Here is a 20,152-nt window from a genome sequence, read left to right on the forward strand (position 1 = left end):
CTGAAAAATAACACAAATATTGTACACATTAATATAAATCAATTTTAAATTAATAATAATAATAATACACGAACTTATAACTTACATCATATGAATCTTGATCCTCAAGAACATTTTTCAAAACTTTAACATCTATAGAAGTATGTTTATCTATTTAAGACATGTAAAAGGAAAATTAGATCTCAAATTGTAAATAATAAAAGTTTATTAAATAAATTAAACAATAGTTATTCATACCTTCCGTCCATAACCAATCTTGAGTACACATCAAAGCTTCCAATAAATTTTCATGAATTTGAGAATGATGTGGACCTACATGTGTACCACCAGTACTAAATGCAGATTCAGAAGCAACAATAGTGACGGGAACGACTAGAATATCTTTTGTAATTTGATAAAAAACAGGATACTTCACTCCATTCAACTTTCACCATTGCAAAATATTAAAGTCATCCGACCGCGGTAGAAAAGACTCATCCAAATCATCCAACTCTGATTTGACATTATCAACATCATTTTCAACATTATTAACAAACTCTTCAAACTTGAGATATTGATCTTTCCTACTAATAAAAGTAGTTGAACTACTACTTCCATCCGCCTTGAAGTCGAAGAAGTACTAATTGTAGATGTAGAATGTTGAGGTTCTTCTATTGTTCTTGAATTTGAACTATAAAACTTCATCAAATCACAACACAAGTCTCTAACATGTTTAATTTCAACAGTATGATGAGATCCATAGATTTGAGGAAAATAAAACTGTATCAATCTCATGTTAAACCTAGGATCTAATACTGTAGCTATTGCCAATACACCATGAATCACACTCCAATATTTTTCAAACTCAACAATCATTCTTGATGCCATTACTTGTACCTCTTCAACATCAGAGTTAAGCCACTTAGAAAGTTCCAACCTAATTTCATGTACTTCTTCGAAAAAGACATTAGAGGTTGGATAACGTGACCCAGAAAACAACTCAGTCATCAAGTAAAATGGTTCTAATCTATCACACTTTTTTTTTGCAAAATTCCAATCAGTATCTGAAGGAAGACAAGTGTATAGTGGTTCACGTTGTTTTAGACGAGGAAAAATATCCTTGTATTCCAAAGTAGTTTTGAGCATCACAAAGGTTGAATTCCATCTTGTAACACAATCAAGACATAGTTTTTTAGTGCATGAAATTTGTAATTGACGAACTCCTTCTTAAAAAATTTCCCTCCTTTTTGCAGAAAGAGTCTAGAAATGTACAGTACCTCTAATCTTCTCTATACCATCTGAAATTACAACCAAATCATCTTTCACTATCAAATTCAAAATATGTGTACAACAACGAATGTGGAACAAACTTCCATGCAACTACAGTGTCCTTAAATCTAACTTCCTTAATAAAATGTCAACCATTGCATCATTTATTGAACAATTATCTAAGGTTAAAGTGGATAATTTATGATCTATGTTGCAATAAAAATACACTCCATTAATGGTTCAGAAAGTAACTATCCAGTATGTGGATGTGGCACGTGTACAAACCTAGTATAGTAATATTATGTAATAATATGTTAAAATGAAAACTACCAAATGAACAAAAAAGATACATAACAACATAAAAGATTTAAATTATATTAAGAGTATGCTTTGCAGGACCCAAGAATCATCAATAAAATTTGCAGTGATTGTCATGTATCCCTTCTTCTGGCTAGATGCAGTCCATATGTTCGTAGTAAGAGCAATCCTACTTCTATTGTTTTCCAGAAACTTCATTGTTTTAATTCTCTTCTTCATAAGTTTTTATTATATCTCTTCTCATCGTGGTTCTTGAAAACATCTTAAACAACGGTTGAACACCACTCAAAAACTTTCTAAATCCTTTATGTTCAACCATGTTTATTGAATATTCAATTAAATTATAGCACAAACAAGATCTCTTCTAGAAGCTTCATAATTAAAGATGGTCAGATTTAGGACTATTTTTCCTTCATTGGTTTTAGTAGGTCTCAAACATATTGTTTAATGTCTCTTTTTCTCCGTAAGGGACAAATTTTGAAATGGTCATGTAAATGTTTTGTCCCATTTTTAGATTCCCCTCCTAATTTTTTTCCACAATAATTACATATTGCTTTCATGGTGTCATTAATTTTTTGTCTTTTATAATGATTTCATACTACTGACATCAACCTATTACTTTTTAATACATCCTCATTATTATCGGTATCTAATGTAATAGGTGTAGATTGATCATTACCACTAGAAATATTGTTTATTGGTGTTGATTCGCTCATGTTCATAGATGTTGGAGTTGAACCAGTTTGTTCTAACTCATTATTATTCGATAGAGTTATTTTCAAATTTCACCTACAAATAGTCGAATAGTAACATACAAAGATCAAACATATAATTACTAAACAGTGTCTAAATGAATATCAAACGAAATCTTAATAATATAAATATTTAAGTAAATATTTTAAAACTATATATATATATATATATGTCGAAAAATTGACGGCAAACACTAACCTAGCTTTTAGAGACTATATATATATATATATTTCCTTTTAACTACATAGTTTTTATATCTTATTATATAATAATATACCCTTAAAAAAGAAACTTTCGGAGTCATTTTGTCTCAAAGTAGTTTTAACGAGTGACTTAAAATTCTAACACAATTTTTACACCCACCAAAAACTATTACGGTTAATGTATAGCAATGACTATATTTTCAAGAAATTTCCAACTTATGATGAAATTTGATAGAAAAATAAAATAAATTATTTATACCGTTTAATAATGTTCTATTTTTTGTTTTCTTTTTTTATTTTTCGAAAACTAAAAATCATAGTATCTTTCATGATTATTTATGTTTTTTGTTTTTAAATATAAATAAAAATATGTTTCATAACTGTTTCTTTTTTAATTGAAATAAAATTGATTGCACATAATATAATAAAATATATAACATGAATTAAAACAACTATGAAACTATTATAAAGCATTTAATATTTAATATAAATACAAGTGTAAAGCAAAATTTTAAAAATTAAATATAATAAATTTTATCTTTGAATGTTATTCAAATTTGATTAACGTGGTTTCTTATTCTAACTTATTGGTTTAATTACTCGAATTAGTCTAAATTAGACCAATTTTTAAATTATCTGACAAGCTTTGTAAAGTAAATTTTCAATAATCAATAATTTATTGCACATGATATATTTGTGTGATGACTTGTAATAAAATATTTTATATTAAAAAATCGAGTATACCCATATTTATTTAGTTTAATAATAAACTTTATTTTTATTCATTTCTTTTAAATGTAGACGTGTTTCTCTTTTAGTCAATTAGATGTAGAAATAAAATCTAAAATAAAATATAGAGAGAAAAAAAAGATGAAAGAAAAAAATCTATGAACAAACATAAGCATCTTATTAATTCATTTATTTAATAAAAATAAATTAAAATACTACAAAATTGATGTAAAATGATTGAGATTTAAAAATCAAATAATAACTAAAAATTCATTGATGAAAATAAAAAAGAAAAAAATGGTAGAAAAAGAACATAGAAGGGAATAAATATAAACGAGAGAAATATTAAAAAAAAATGAAAAAAAATTCTGGAATATTAAAAAAAAAAAAGGATTGTATAGAGAGAGATTGAAGAGATGAGAAAGAGGATAAATAGGGGGGAAGGAGAGAGAAATGTGCATGTGTGATAGGAGTGTTTGTGGGTTGGATTGGGTGGAGTTGTAAGACTTTTTAATCAAACTCAATTGTTCGGTTTGTAAATTTCTTCAATTCAAAATAACCCTTATTAAAAAATGAACCAAACTCAACCCAATCATGAAATATTTAGATTAGGTTGGTTTAGATTAGTCGGATCATTTATTTAAAATTTTGTCAAGAAGCAAAAAATACGTAAAAATTTGATTTAATTATTTTCATATATTGAATTAAGATTAATAATTCAATTTCAAATTATATAATGGATTTTTTTCTAAAATATATAAAAAAAAACTATTTTTAAGAGTTGCTAAAGAATACATTATTCAAAAAATATTGAAATTAAATAAAACTAAATTCTATATATATATAAGTAATTGTGTTATAAGTAAAAAAAAAATATATTTTTTTAAAATTCGGATTCGATCGAGTTGATTTGAGTGTATAAATAATTAAAATCTACCTATGTATAAATAATTTTATTATTTTATATTTTTTTACTTTGAAAGTAATAACCACAATCACCCTAAAAGTTTGTAGATCAATATAAACAACTTGAGAATACATACACAAATATTAAAAATAGACGGCATAAATGAAACTTGAACAAAAAGTTTAAACAATCTCTCTTCTAAAAAGTCATATGATCTTCCTTCTCATCAGTGGAAGGTTCGATCTACATTTTGTAATTTTTCAATAAAAATTTTAAAATAATAATAATAATAATAATAATAATAATATATTTAGGTACATCTCAACATACACACATCTTTAAGTATCTCAATCTCATCATTTACATTAAAAAAAATTAAAATAATTAAAAATAATAATAAATTACCACATGATAAATTATGGTTATATTTTAATGGGATGCATTAACTATTTTTCATGATAATAATAATAGTAATAATAAATACATAAATAAATAAAAACTCTCAAAACCCTCTCTCTTAGCACTATAAATAGACATAATGTTGAACCTTTGGAACCGGCACACAATCTCTTCCCTCTCATTTCCCTTTGTCTTCCGAAACCCAAAACTAATTTTCACAATGGTTGTACCACCACCCAATTCTTCCCCAACCACAGACTCCAAGTCCTCCGCTGTCGCCGCCGCCAGAATCCCCACCATCGATCTCTCCGGCATCACGAGCAAACGGCAAGACATCTCGAAGCTTCTCGTTGAGGCATGCGAAAACTATGGCTTCTTCAAGCTCATCAACCATGGCGTCCCTCAGGATTCCATTACAAGAGTTGAAGAAGAAGCCTTCGCCTTCTTCGCCATGCCCACCGCCGAAAAGCTTGCTGCTAATCCTTCCCCGCTCGCCACCAACACCACTCGCTTCGGCTACGGCATCAAAAACATCGGCTGCAATGGTGATATGGGAGAGCTTGAGTATCTTCTTCTCTCTGCTCAACCTTCCTCTGTTTCTCAATTCGCTCTCCCCCTCTCCAAAAACCCATCAAATTTCAGGTTTTCTTCTCTCTTTATACAATATATTAAATATATTTTTTTATTATTCTTCTAAATTCCACCAATTACGAACAACTTTGAGAGATGGTAATTAACCTACTGAGCAAATTGACAAATATACATAAAAACATTATTGACTAGATAAAACATCTATTACTTTCCGTGAGAGAAAAGATTCGATTAATTAAATTGACGTAACTAAAGAAAACATTAAAACATTTAGATTAAGTAGTAATTTTATAGTTTCTTGCCTTTATAAACAATTTTCATCTCCAGAAAGAACTTTCAAACTTTAGATTTATTTCTTTGTTTCTCTTTGAATTTTTTAGTTTAATGGTAATTTAATATGTGATTAAAGTAAGCTTTCATATTCAAACAATCATCTAAAAAAAATTTAAAAATTCAAAATTTTATTTTTCAGTCATCCATTGTTTTTGTTTACTAATATAATTTAGTATAACAACGAAGATGATTTGAAGTTTCATGAATGAAAATTAATATTCAATGCCCTATTATAGTTTTTCAATTCTTAAAATTTAAATTTAGGTTTAGGTTATTTTTAGTTTTTAACATTTTAAAATGGGAAAAAACTTGAGAAGCAAGTCAACTAAGAATAGATCAAATATTTAGAAGAAAAAGGGAGCTGTAGTTTTCTGTTCGTTAAAGTTTCAAACAAGTTCCGGAGTTGAAGCTGAAATTGTGGCTTGTTTTTTCTTAAATATTATTATTTATTGTTTGTTCCACATAAATTTCTTTATGTTTTTTTTTTTTTTTTTAAAGATTTAGATCCATGCATTTGCCTCAATATTTGACGAGGTAGTTATTTCAAATATATATATATATATATATATATATATATATATATATTTTAATTTGGTGGGATTTTTTTTTTCTCTTTACTATTTGTTTGCTTGGAATCCTAGAAAAGGACATCTTTTCCCCTTTATCTATAACCTAAAATGATTCACATGAAAACTCATTTAAAAAATCATTATTTGACTAAATAAAATCTATACCCCTCTCTTTTTTTCTTCCTTGGACACATTTAATTTACAATCATTAACTATCCTATCCAATTTTCTAGTTGTCTAATGATTACGATCAATTTTTTAATACAACAATTACAAAGTTAAAGATCCGATTATGACTTTTGAAATATTAATTGAGGCTAGAATAGGAAAGAATCTTGGTGACAGCTAGAATAATGCTAGCTTGGCCAATTCAATATATTTAGATATAGAGAGAAGAGAAAAGCAAACCCACATAACATATATATACATGTGTTGTTGTGTGTGTTGTCATGGAGCAAAATCTTGCTTGCAAATAGACCCTTTTTGTCAAAAGATTCTTGCTTTCTCTCTAGTAAAGGTCTTTACTATTAATAGCTACTTGAAAGCCAACCCATCTTATATTTGATTTCCTTTTGTCAATAATGGCATATAGTTGGTGATCAAGCACATAAAATATAATGAAACATGCCCTTATTCAAATCTTGCTAATTAGGATATCATTCTTTTCTATTAGCATTTTGTGTGTTATATCAATCATTGGTATTTATAGTAACAATTCGATTGCATTGGCGTGATCTTAAGAAAGTTATAATTAGTAATTGAATGTCTTACGACGTTAAGATGCATAATAGATTAAAATATAAATTTAATCTATGAACTTCCAAGTTTATGTATATTTAGTCTTTCTAAACTTTAAAAAGATGGATAGTAACTCTCTCAATTTGATCTTTTGTGTCTGATAAGTTTTTTAACTTTAAAAGTATATAATAAGTACTTAAGCTCTCGTTTGATAATCATATTATTTTTTTGTTTAAATTAAGTCTATAAACATCACTTTCATCAGTTTCAACTATTGATCTATATGTCTTATTGTGTACATCTTAACCGTGTTTTTAAAACCCACCCCAAGATGTGAAAACTAAAAAAAAAAAAAAAAAAAAAAAAAAAAAAGTAGTTTTTAGAAACTTGTTTTTGGAATTTAGAATTTGGCTATGAATTCAAACTTTAACTCAGAAAATATGAAAGCAATAGATTAATAGATTGTGAGAAAACAAACACAATTTTCGAAATAAATAAGAAAACCAAATGGTTATCAATCAAGGCATAAACTTTCAATTTTGCATTCAATAGGTCTTTCAATTTTTAATTTCATGCATTGGATTAATGTCCTATTTGATTTTTTTTTTTTTCCCAAAAGATCACAAATCTACTAGACACAAAAGTAAAAGTTTAGGATCTTAATTAGACAATTCTAACATATCAATTATTTTTTAAAAAAAAAAAAAAAAAGACAAAAACAATTGAAAGTTTTGAGGCCCTACTACCTTTTTTAAAGTTTAATGAACCAAATAGACACACAAATTGATAGACTAAAATTGTAATTTAATTTATATATCTATTTACAACGAACAAAAATTAAAGCAAATATACTAAAATAATTTTCATGTCTTATAATTATCACCTTCCACTCACACTTCAATCACTCCAAGAAACAATTACAATCAAGTCATAATTTTATCACAATTTCAAGAATTTTGTCTACATTTCAAAATTTTCTACCCACTCATGTTTGTTTGTCCCCGAAAAAAGATAATTAGATCTATCTATCTTCTTCTTCTTTTTTCTTTTTTCTTTTTTCTTTTTTCTTTCCCTTTTGGTGTTTAAGATTTAAAAAGCTTTTAATTAGTGGGAGATAAGCAATAACATTCTGTAAATTTTTAAAATTTTTTTTAATTAATTAATTAATTAATTTTTTGTAATGCAGTTGTGCTTTGAATGGTTACATACAAGAAATAAAAAATGTGGCTTGTGAGCTCCTTGATCTAATGGCTGAGGGCTTGGGGATTTCAGATACATCCATTTTCAGCCGTTTGATCTCAGACGATCAAAGTGACTCACTTTTTAGAATCAATCACTACCGTCCATTACCTGACTTCATCAATCTCCCGCCGTCCAATAAGATTGGTTTTGGCGAGCATTCTGACCCTCAGATCTTTACCATCTTAAGATCCAACGACGTTGGTGGCCTCGAAATCTCATTGGATGATGGCTTGTGGGTCCCTGTCTCTCCTGACCCCACTGCCTACTTCATCATAATCGGCGATCTATTTCCGGTATCATTTCATACACGCTCCCTATTTTATTTAAATTACAATTTTAGTCTCTCAACTCCAAAATTGTTATTTTTAACTTAAAAAGGTATTTTTCTTTTAAAATTAACGTCTTCTTTAAAAATTAGTTTTCTTAACCTTTTTCTTAATTAGTTTTCTTAACCTTTTTCTTACTTTTTTAAATTTTCATTTTATCCAACTGTCTTCAATTTTATATTTACCTAACAAAACTTTTCAGACTCAATATCAATTTGAAAACTTAAACTTTAGGCCTATTCATTTCATTTTTTGTTTTCCATTTTTTTTTTAAAAAAAATTTAAAATCAAATTTTTGTTAATTTTCAAAATTTGGCTTATTTTTAAACTAGATAATAAATGAAGAAATTTAAATGTGAGAATAGTATCTATAGATTTAATTTTAAAAAAAAAACAGAAAAACCAAATGGTTACCAATCAGGACCTTGGTTTTTCATTTTGTTTATCTCCATGTTTATGGCAAGTTTCAACTATTACCTTTATGGTAGATTTATTGTAATTTTTAAAGGAAAAAAATTTGGTATAAAAGTTTTATTGGGATTTTCAGTAGAGATTGAGAAATTTCATGTAAAAAAAAAATTTACGAAAAATTTATCGTAATAATTAGAAAATTGGAAAAAACTCTGTAAATTCCAATTTTTACGAAAAATTGTATCAAATGAGTTATTAAGCTAGAATAAAATTCTAAACTTTTAAATTTTATTGAAGTCCATAATTGTTTTAAAAAGTTGATAAGGTGAAAGTCGGTGTATTAAACAAAATCTTAAAGTCTAGGAACTAAGCGTGTAATTCAATTTCTTTCCACTGCATGTTATAAGAGTTCAAAAATATTTACAAAAGTGTTTGTAATCTGAAGGTATTGACAAATGGGAGGTTTATGAGCTTAACTCATAAGGCAGTGGCAAACGGAGGGCCAAAGCCAAGAATGTCAATGGCTTATTTTGCATCACCATCTTTAAATGCATGGATCTCTCCCCTACAAGAAATGGTTACCTCTAATCAACCATGCCTTTATAGGCCTTTCACTTGGGGTGAATACAAGGCTCACATTTATTCGATCCCGCTAACAACAGCTTCTTCAAAACTCGACTCGTTCAAGAATACACCTAATTAATCCCACGAACCATACGACATATATACATATCGGTACAAGAAATAATAAAAATCCCATTATTCACTCATATATAAGAATAGTTAAAAGATGAAAGAGATTGTTTTTTCCCCTTTTTATTTTTTGGCATTTTGGCTATGTTTTGTGTGTATATTCAGTTTCTTGTAGCATATAAATAATATGAGAAGAGAGAGGAAAAAAAGATGTATTGATAATAGGAAATTAGTATATGTGTGTATTTGAGAAATATATAGTTATTTCTTGTAGCATATAAATATGAGAAGAAGAAAAATAATGTATTGATCATATAATAAAACATTATTATATATGTGTGATTTGTTAAAAGTGATTGTTCTTGAATTATTTTAATGTTCAGTTCTATACTTCTAAAAATGACTTTTTCTAATCAAAAGTAATTTTCAATGACTTAAGAGTATTCTAGGGAATGACTTACAAAATAAGTGTTTTGTGTTTGTTGAGATTGGTATCTTAAGTCTTTTGTATTCTCGTAGTTTGTAAATATTGTATAAACAAATTGTTATTAATAGAATAATTGTTGCTTTATGAGCATACACTCAATCCAATAAACTAAAGATCCTAGGTTATTTTATGTAATCTAAACAAGTATGTACAGATGAATCTTGTTTAAAAAATAACCTAAATGGTCTGAAATAGATGGACAAGATTGAGTACTTTATCTTGGTGATATTACGGATACGACCCACTTTTTAGATATTACAAGTGTTGTAAAGTGCTACAAATGATCTGATCCTGATCATTCATTTGGAGACATGTGAACGAAGGTATCCTATACAAAGAGTTTGTATAAGACCAGACCACGAAATGATTAGTCTCATTATATAACACTGTTAATAATAGAGACTTACATTTGACTAGGATGACCATAGGTGACATGATATGAATCCTAAGTGAGTTGTGAACTCCTGCTCATGAAGGTGATCCTTTTATTTGTATGGGCATAAGTGACCAGATTGCCAACTCAATTTGCTTACCATTTTGGGGATTCGTTTGACTAAGAAGCTGCGAACACAGCTACAAAAGACAAAATTCACTCCTTCCCTGATGTCGGGGCAATTAGATAAATTGCTCTCTTAAGGGCTGATTCCGGGACTTGAACAATATGGTTAACCCTCTCTTAGCCCAAGAGAGATTTGGTCATAGTTGGACTATGACTTATTGTTCATTAGTGAAATCAGTGGTACTTAAGGAGTTAGATGTAACTATAAGTGCAAAATGGTAATTTTGACCTAGTTGTACCTAGGAACAATTTGTGAAGGCTCATTGCAATCTTGATTGGTTATATCCAATAGACATTGAAATATATCTATAGTGCGAAGAGTGCAACTCTCGTTCTTTAGTGGAATGGAAGTTAGGTAATGTAATTAAAGAGTTTAATTAATTATTCAAGTACCATTAGAGCTTCAATCTACAGATCCATAAGGTCCTTTCTGTAGCTCAACAGGTATTTAATTGAGAATTAATTCAAATTAATTGAAGGAATTAATTATATATGATATAATTAATATAATGTACTTGATACATTATATATACTATAAAATATTTTGAGAGAAATTTGAATATGACTCAAATACTAATTATGTTAATGCGATTCATATAATTAAATTTAATATAAATATGGTTTATGCTAAATATCATAAATAGTTGAGAGAAATTAAATATTTAGATGTGATTCAAATATTAATTATATGAATGAGATTCATATAATTAAATTTAGTATAAAGGTGATTTATATTAAATTCATGTGTTGAGAGAAAATAAAACTATAGGTTAGTTGTATTTGATACAATATAAAACTATAGGTTATGTGTTATATTTGATATAACAGATAATGTATATATATAATAATGTAGTTATATATATATATATATATTACTTAATTAAATTAAATTTATTATTTATTGTTAATTTAATTAAAGGGGGTGTGTGAGTCAATTGACCATTCATCTTCTTCTTGAGATTTCTGAGAGAACAGTTCTCTCTGTAGAAAATTACAGAGAATAAATTCTTCCTCTCCTCACTCTCAATCTCTCGTCCTCCCTCTTCTAAATCTAGAGTAGAGCCCACAATTCCTGCAAATTCTCAACCCTAGAGAATATAGAAGGTTCTGTTTGTGGTGGTGTCTTCCAATTGGAGATCGAATAGGATGGTGATCATGATCAAGAGGGAATATGTGAAGAAGTGTGGCTACAAGGGTATGTATATCTTCTTTCCTTTTCTCTCACTCTAAGCATGTTGTAAATTTTAGTTCTTTAATACATAATCTCTCTACTCTATTCTGTAATTGGAATTTTATGAATCGAAAAAATTGGGATCGATCCTCGCTTCTGCTGCAGAACAGTCGCTGATTTCCTTTTAATTGGTATTAGAGCAGTGGTTTCAATCCCTATTTTTTTGTGATTCCGGAATTTAATTGCAGTTTTTTGGTGGGTGCATTCTGTTTTATTCATGTTTGATAAATATTGAATGCTTTGCAATTTGGATGTTTTTTGGATTGGGTTCTTAGTTTTACAACATTCTTTTTACAAATTGTTGTGTAAGGGCCCTTTGTTTTTTTGGACATAATCTGTAATCGAGTCTGTAAATTTGATGTCTTGAGTCGATCGCACCGTTTCCGGCATCGTTCTGGAGAAACCGGGACCAAATTCGATAGAGAAACAGTGGAGCTCGCGTATGCTTCTATGCAGTCTGTGACGCAACGTTGTAACGTTGTGCCTTATTATTGCAACGCTGCGTTGAGGCGGAACAAATTTTTTTTTCGTAGCATTGCAACACTAGGACACAATGTTGCATCACTTCGAGACGGACAAAAAATTCCGATTCGCGGGCAATTTGATGCGTGGCTCATTTGGTTCACCTCCAATTCACTTGGTTCGAGTGGTTCGGGTGCTGGACGGTCCAGTTCGTGTGATTAAAGACCTGGTTCACTTGTTTTGAATCGGTTGTACTATTTATTCATGGAATAGGTAGTTTTTTTATTAGTTAAATTAATACAAATGTTATATTAATTTAATTAATATTTTTAGGAGTCCAATCCCAGTCCAAAATTTCTATTTAAATTATGCATATAATGTATGGTTTAATTATTTTATATATGTCATAAAGTATGTCATATAGTAAAATCCCACCTTAGGTTATGCATTATTCACGATCATTTATACTATAAATGTTATAATATATAGTTGCATGTTTTAATTTTATAGCATGCACATACATCATATAATATAAGTGTTATACTATATGCTTGCATGCATAAATAACATAGTCATGCATAATTTGTATTATAATACTTATAATATATAGTTTGAATGTATGCATGTGATGTATGTTATTCATTTCATTACTTTTATATATAAGTGTCATGTATGTTAGTAATGAAATGGGAATTGCATGATGCGTGTCGTTATTTTAGTTAATCTTATAAATGTTATAATTTTATAAAGTATGTCTTACGATGCAATGTATGTTTTAATTTGTTTCATTTATTTTATAATAGTTATAAATAAATGAAATTAAAAATTAAAATCAATAATTTAGATTTGCATACAAACTTGGGTATTTTTTAAAAAAATAGTTTTAAAATTTGATTCACATAGACCTAAGTTCACAAATTACTAATGGGATTAGAAATAAGTTTAATATTTTTAATCAGATTAATATGATTAAATTAGTTTCAATAAAAGATTAAAATTGTAGTGAACGTATCTATAAGGGACCTTTCGTCTAAGCTGGGGTATTTAAGTTGACGAAAATGGAACACCCTTACCTGGGAACTGACCTGGAAGAGTGAATTAGATAGATTTGCTACAAGATTGCTAGGGTTGATTAAGGTTTGTTAAAGTGTTTGACGAATATTAACAAAAAATTGTTTATGTTTGACGAATATTAACAAAAAATTGTTTAACTTTCCAAAGTAAGTATTACTTTTGGGAAAAATTGAACAATCACTTAGTAAAAATAATTAGCCGTATTTTTTCTAAGTAAATCAAACTCTAGGTTATTATAATACTTAGTGGGAGGAAAAAGATGTATATGATATGTCATTTTTTCACTCACGTTTCTCCCTTAACATTCACACCGTGAGACTCATGCTTGGCCTTGAGGCGCCCTGGGAGCGTCCTCCTTTGGATGGTGTTTGCATGGGTCAATATCAAGGTGAATGAGGAGTGTATTTATAGTAGGTGGGAGAGCGATGTGCGTTAACACGTCCTACGGTCTGCTTCATTGGTTTGCACTGTGAAATCTTCTTGCACGGCCTCGAGGCGCCCTAGGAGCATCCCCCTTCATATGGTTTGTGCAGTAGGTCAATATCAAGGCGAATTTTAGAAATGGATAGGATCACTTTAGTTTTTGCCCCAATTGGGTTTTCACTTCGGTTTGCTCATTGGGGTAGAACTCTTGGGTCTAAAATTAAAGGTCACACTTATGAAAAATTATTAAGCAAGTTAATGATGTTTGACCAAATAAATGATGACTAATTGTTATAGGAATAAGAGTTATTCTGGTGTAATGATTGGTTGAGAGTGTCTCAATCCAGTGAAGGGACAATTGACTACCTTTCGGTGGCTTTTGTCCTAAATTAGATGTAATTGATTTTACTAAACCTGATTTAATGTTTTAGAGTTATGCTAAAGTCTAATGTTGATCAATTTGTTTATTTTCAACAAAAATGTCAAGGTGAATGGAGAGACTATTTATAGTAAGTGGAAGAGAGATGTGTGTCAACATGTCCTACGATCCCCTTTATTAGTTTGCATCGTGAGACTTTCTTGCACGACCTCAAAGTGCCTTGGGAACGTCCCCCTTCGGATGGTTTGTACATTAGGTCAATATCATGGCTAACTCCAGAAATGGATAGGATCACTTTATTTTTTCCCCAATCGGTTTTTCCCTTCGATTGACTCATTGGGTCGGAACTATAGTATCTAAAATAGAGAGTCACACTTATAAGAAATCAATTGTTAAGCAAGTTAATGATTTCTTGACCAAATCAATAGTGACTAATTGTTATAGGAATAAGAGTTATTATGGTGTAATGATTGGTTGAGAGTGTTTCAATTTAATGAAGGGGTGACGAACCACCATTCAGTGGTTTTTGTCCTAAATCACTAAAACATCATTGCAAAATTAGATGTTAAATGGGGTTCATTAAAATTTTGCTAAAATAGATTGGATTAATTGGAGTTACACTAAAATCTAATGTAGATTAATTTTTTTTTCCTTTCAGCATTATGTCAAGTATCATTTTTCCAATGTTTGCTTCTACATTTTGACCGAACTATTTATACAACTTGGAAAAATTCAATTAAAACTATTTTCGTGGTTGACGACCTTAACTTCGTCTTAACTGAGGAATGTCCTCCAGTCCCAACCTCTAATGCAATGTGAAGTGTTTGTGATGTATACGAAAGGTGCACGAAGGTCAAGGTCCAAGTTTTCATTTTGGCAAGCATACCTGATGTCTTAGCCAAAAGATTTGGGAGCATGGTCACTGCACTTTAGATCATGAAATCAATGCAAGAATTGTTTGAGCGAGAGTCCTCACAAATTAAGCAGGATGAGGTTGATTATGACAAAACCAATAATGTTAGCTCCCCAAATGAACTCTGGTTGATATTGAATGTCAAGAGACTGATAGAAAAGGAAAATGTTTCCAACTCTAGTAAAGTTTATCAAAGAGATTCGTCCTCTGAGATAAAACTTGGAATTTATGATAAGAGTTTGAAGTTGATCCTACTATTCTCCAGAAAAGGAAGAAACCCAATGACAGTAAATCTGATTTACTTGTCCTAGAGACGTGCTTAGTAAAGAATGATGATTATGAAGGAAATCACACATGAAGATTTCCATGAACAGCGGAAGGGATCGTTCCAAATTCCATTCGAATTGAACACAATCAATCACAGTCTAAAACGGAAACTAATAGGTCATGCACAACAAGAAATTACAGGATGCTATAAAGAGTATCAAGGGATAGAGTATGCATACCTTTGAAGAAACATTCTTCACGAATCCCTTGATCAATCTCCAAGCATCCAAGAACAGCAATGCTCAAACACAATGACCGGTACAATCAACGAACACGAACCCAACGAACGACCAACACCACGAAAAACAAACACGAACTGAGTGAGGACACCACCACAATGGTTACCATGGTATTCTCGGTGCGAGAATCCAAGAGTTGTGGGCTCTGTATGATCTTGGCTTGAGGGAGAGACTGGAGGACTACGATCGAGTAGACGATCGAGCAAGTGGGAGATAAGATGCTGTCTATCGTATAGACAATGTTCTCAATCGTTTAGTAGACGACAGCTTATCGTATAGACTTGCCACTCGATCGTTTAGCTATTATTAGCTGAATGACTATCGTATAGTCAAAGCTCCACGATCATTTAGTCTCTACACAACTATCGCTTAGTGAAACTCTTTCACTTGATAGCTTATCACTGTGAGTTCTCTCCGAATGAGGCAACTCTTCTAAATTTAGGAAAACAATTTTCCTTTTATCTCACGGTTACTATAAAACCACCAATAACCTCCCACTCAATCGGTTATTAAAGAAAAAGAAATTAATTATCATATAATTAATTTATTATAAATAAATATGATAACCAACTTACCATATTATATTTATAACCTATAGTTTTAATATTTCATCTCATGAAACATGCAAACCATAGTTCTTTTTCTATTTTATGGTACTTAATGTAAATCATATTTACATTAATTCCTCCACTTGATGTCTCTCATACATCACACCAATTATATCATATATAATTGAATTTTCTCTTGTTAATTTGAACACTTCAAATTAATCCCAAGAACTGATTCTCAACTTGAATCCATTGAGCTACCATGGGGACCTTATGGACCTATAGCTTGAAGCTCCAACGATTCGTGAATAACTGACTTAACTCTTTAGTCACGGGATCCACTATCCGTTAACTGCCGGTCACTCCACTAAAGACCGACAGCTGCACTTTTCACACTATAGATATATTTCTATGTCCATATCAACCAATCAAAAGTGCGATAACCCTTTATAGATCACTCGAAGTATAGTTGGGCCAATTTACCATTTTGCCCTTATAGTTACATCTAACTTCTTAAGTACCACTGATTCCTTTGATGAACAATAAGTCATAGTCCTACTATGACTAGGTCCTCTCTTTGGAAGAGAGGATGTAGCCACTATGTTCAAGACTCGAAATCAGTTCTTAAGGAAGGAATCTATCTACTTCCCCCTGCTTCGGGGAATGATTGAATTTCGTCTTGTGTAACTGAGTTCCCAGCTCCCCAACCAGACAAATCCCCAAAAAGGTAGGGTTGTTGAGTTGGTAATCTGGCCACTCTTACCCATATTAATAAAGGACCGCCCTCATAGGCAGGAGTTCCCAAAACTCTCAGGATTAAGGTCATGTCACCTATGGTCGTTTAAGTGAGATGTAAGTCTCAATTATCAACGGTGTTATATAAAGAGACAAATCATCTCGTGGTCTAGTCTTATACGAACTCTTTGTATAGGACACCCCCACTCGCATGTATCCACATGAATGGTCAGGATCAGACCATCTTTAATAGTTCAGGACACTTATAAACCTCTACAAAGCGGGTCATATCCGTAGTGTCACCAGGATAAGGTATCTCTCATTTATCCTTATACTACGAACCTTTTAGGTTATTACTTAAGGCATGATCCACTTGTACATCTCATATATATACTTAAGTTTACATACAATAATCACAGATCTTTGTTTATTGGATATGAGTAAATGCAAATAAAATAACTCTTATTTTATTATTAACAATGTGTACAAAGTTTACAAACTACGAGACTCTGGGAGAATTAGGACATAAATCCCAACAGATTATGCTTGGATAGTTGATTTAGGGGCTACTATTCATGTATGTTCTTCCTATTAAGGATTTAATTCTTGAAGACAATTGAAAGCTGGAGGGATGATTCTTCGAGTCGGTACTAGTGAGGGTGTTTCAGCTGTTGCTGTAGGTAGGCTCAAGTTATTTTTGGAAAAGAAACGATATATGTTATTAGATGAAATATATGTAGTTCCTAATATCAAAAGAAATTTATTCTTTGTTTCTTGTTTGATTGAACAAAAGTATTCTCTTTCCTTCTCTGAAAATAAAATGTTTATTTTTAACAATGGAATGAAGATAGGTTTTGCTTCAATGGAAAGTAACTTGTATGTACTAAGACCATTAGTTACAAAAGTTGTCCTAAATATTGAAATATTTAGAACGACAACAACTACTAAGAGACCAGGAGTTTCTCCTAAAGAAAATGTCCACATTTGGCATCTAAGGTTAGATCACATTAATCTCAATAGGATTGAGAGGTTGGTTAAAAGTAGACTTTTAAAGGTTTAGAAGAAAACTCTTTACCTGTATGTAAGTCATGCCTTGAAGGCAAGATAACAAAACGACATTTTATTGGAAAAAGTTATAGAGCCAAAGATGCCTTGGAGCTTATACATTAAGGCATTTGTAGTCCGATGAATGTAAAAGAAAAAGGAGGGTATGAATATTTCATCTCTTTCATAAATGATTATTCAAGATGTGAGTATATTTACTTAAGTAAACACAAGTCTGAAGCACTTAAAAAGTTTAAGGAGTATAAGACTGAGGTTGAAAACTTGTTAAGTAAAAAGATAAAAAAAAAACTACGCTCTTATCGTGGTGGGGAGTATATGGACTTATGATTCCAGAACTATATGATAGAATATGGAATTACGTCTCTGTTGAGATTGGTGTCCTAATTCTCCCAGAGTCTCATTGTTTTGTAAAGATACACATTGTTCAATGAATAAAATAAATGTTATTTAATTCTGGCATTTACTCATATCCAATAAACAAAGCTCCTTGGTTATCTTATGTGAACAAGCATGTATTGTGATATACAAGTAGATCATGCCTTAAGTGATAACCTAAATCGGTCTGTAGTATAAGGATTAGATGGGATACCTGATCCTAGTGACACTACAGATACGACCCGCTTTGTAGAGGTTTGCAAGTGTTGTAAACTACTACAGATGGTTGATCCTGACCATTCATGTGGAGATGTGGAGCGGAGGTGTCCTATACAAAGAGTTTGTATAAGACCTGGACCACGAGATGACTAGACTCTATATATAATGCCGTTGATACTAGAGACTTGCATCTCACCTAAACGACCATAGGTGACACGACCTCAATCTTGAGTGTTTTGTGAACTCCTGCCTTTGAGGGTGATCATTTGATTAGTATGGGTGAGAGTGACCAGATTGTCAACTCAACATGCCTACCTTTTTGAGGACTTGTCTGATCTGGGAGCTGGGAACTCAATCCACAATATGGAATTCACTTCTTTCTCGAAGCAGGAATAAGTAGAGAGATTGCTCCCTTAAGGGCTGATTCTGAGGCTTGAACATAGTGACTACAGCTTCTCTTTGGAAGAGAAGACTCAGTCATAGTAGGACTATGACTTATGTTCATTAGAGGGATCAGTGATACTTAAGGAGACAGATGTAACTACAGGGGCATAACGGTTATTGGCCCAGCTGTACTTACGAGCGATCTGTGAAGGGTTGTCGCACTGCTGATTGGTTAAGATGAACACATAATATATCTGTAGTGAGGAGAATTCAACTGTCGGTCTTTAGTGGAGTGCCTGACAGTTAACGGATGGTGGATCCCGTGACTAAAGAGTTTAGTCAGTTATTTACGTACCGTTGGAGCTTTAAGCTACAGGTCCATAAGGTCCCCTTGATAGCTCAATGGATTCAAGTTGAGAATCAATTCTTGGGATTAGTTTGAAGTTTTCAAATTACCGTGACTAAAGAATTTAGTCAGTTATTCATGTCCCGTGACTAAACCCAAAACCTAGAGACCAAAAATGTATTTTTCCTAGTAATTTATGTATTGATGATTTCTAAAAAAATTATAATGAATGGTATAAATTGATTAACTAATGAAAAGTTAAGAGTTTAGTTAATAAAAATTATAAATTTTTATGAGATATTTTTCGAACAAAATTTGGATGAGGATATAAATTTATACACTTACGAAAGCTCGTGGTTTTAATTAATACAATTATTAGATTATGGTTTAAATGGATGAATATAAATTAATATTTTTTCTAACATTTATAGGCAAAATAGATCTAACAATTCAAATTGCGTTATTAAACTTGTAATTAGATGTTAAATTCCTACTCTATATTTATAAATATAAATATCATAATTAAACATTCAGAATTGATTGTAATAAACTATCTTCTTTCTATATCAAAATAAATAAATAAATAAATAAACTATCTATCTTCTTTCTATATCAAAATAAATAAATAAATAAACTATCTTCTTTAAAAAAAAAAAATATATATATATGTAATAAACTCAATAAATAGTAAAAAGAAAATAAATAAAACAAATAATTTAAATGAAAGGAAAGGAAGCGACACCGACAGCACATCTTCCTAGGAGCCAGATTTTCGATGTGTCGATCCACTACAGTCTTATTAGTCATCAGAGTAGTAACTGTCGGATTGTCAATCAGCTGTCGTTCGAAATCAGCCATTTGTCCCACATCGATTAGTTTTGATAACATTTCACACTGTAAATAAAGGAGAGTAGCCTCCCAAAACC

General features: G+C 30.6%; 1 protein-coding gene across 1 annotated transcript; it reads left to right on the top strand.

Moving 5' to 3' along the window:
- The first annotated feature begins 4,699 nt into the window (after nucleotides 1–4,699).
- Nucleotides 4,700–9,812, top strand: LOC120091783 (gibberellin 2-beta-dioxygenase 2-like). Its single transcript, XM_039049903.2, has 3 exons — nucleotides 4,700–5,199; nucleotides 7,975–8,323; nucleotides 9,213–9,812. Exons 1-3 carry the CDS (start codon nucleotides 4,778–4,780, stop codon nucleotides 9,468–9,470), a joined length of 1,029 nt encoding a protein of 342 aa, XP_038905831.2. The 5' UTR covers nucleotides 4,700–4,777; the 3' UTR covers nucleotides 9,471–9,812.
- Nucleotides 9,813–20,152: the final 10,340 nt, after the last annotated feature.

This window comes from Benincasa hispida, chromosome 11, assembly GCF_027475165.1.
Source record: "Benincasa hispida cultivar pf3 chromosome 11, pf3_genome.v1.1, whole genome shotgun sequence".
In the NCBI taxonomy this organism is placed as follows: domain Eukaryota; kingdom Viridiplantae; phylum Streptophyta; class Magnoliopsida; order Cucurbitales; family Cucurbitaceae; genus Benincasa; species Benincasa hispida.

Excerpts from the sequence above, each read along its gene's own strand:
- LOC120091783 (XM_039049903.2), top strand. The coding sequence starts at position 4,778 with ATGGTTGTACCACCACCCAATTCTTCCCCAACCACAGACTCCAAGTCC. Across the intron at positions 5,200-7,974 it reads AAAAACCCATCAAATTTCAG|TTGTGCTTTGAATGGTTACA; the intron begins GTTTTCTTCTCT and ends TTTGTAATGCAG. Across the intron at positions 8,324-9,212 it reads TAATCGGCGATCTATTTCCG|GTATTGACAAATGGGAGGTT; the intron begins GTATCATTTCAT and ends TGTAATCTGAAG.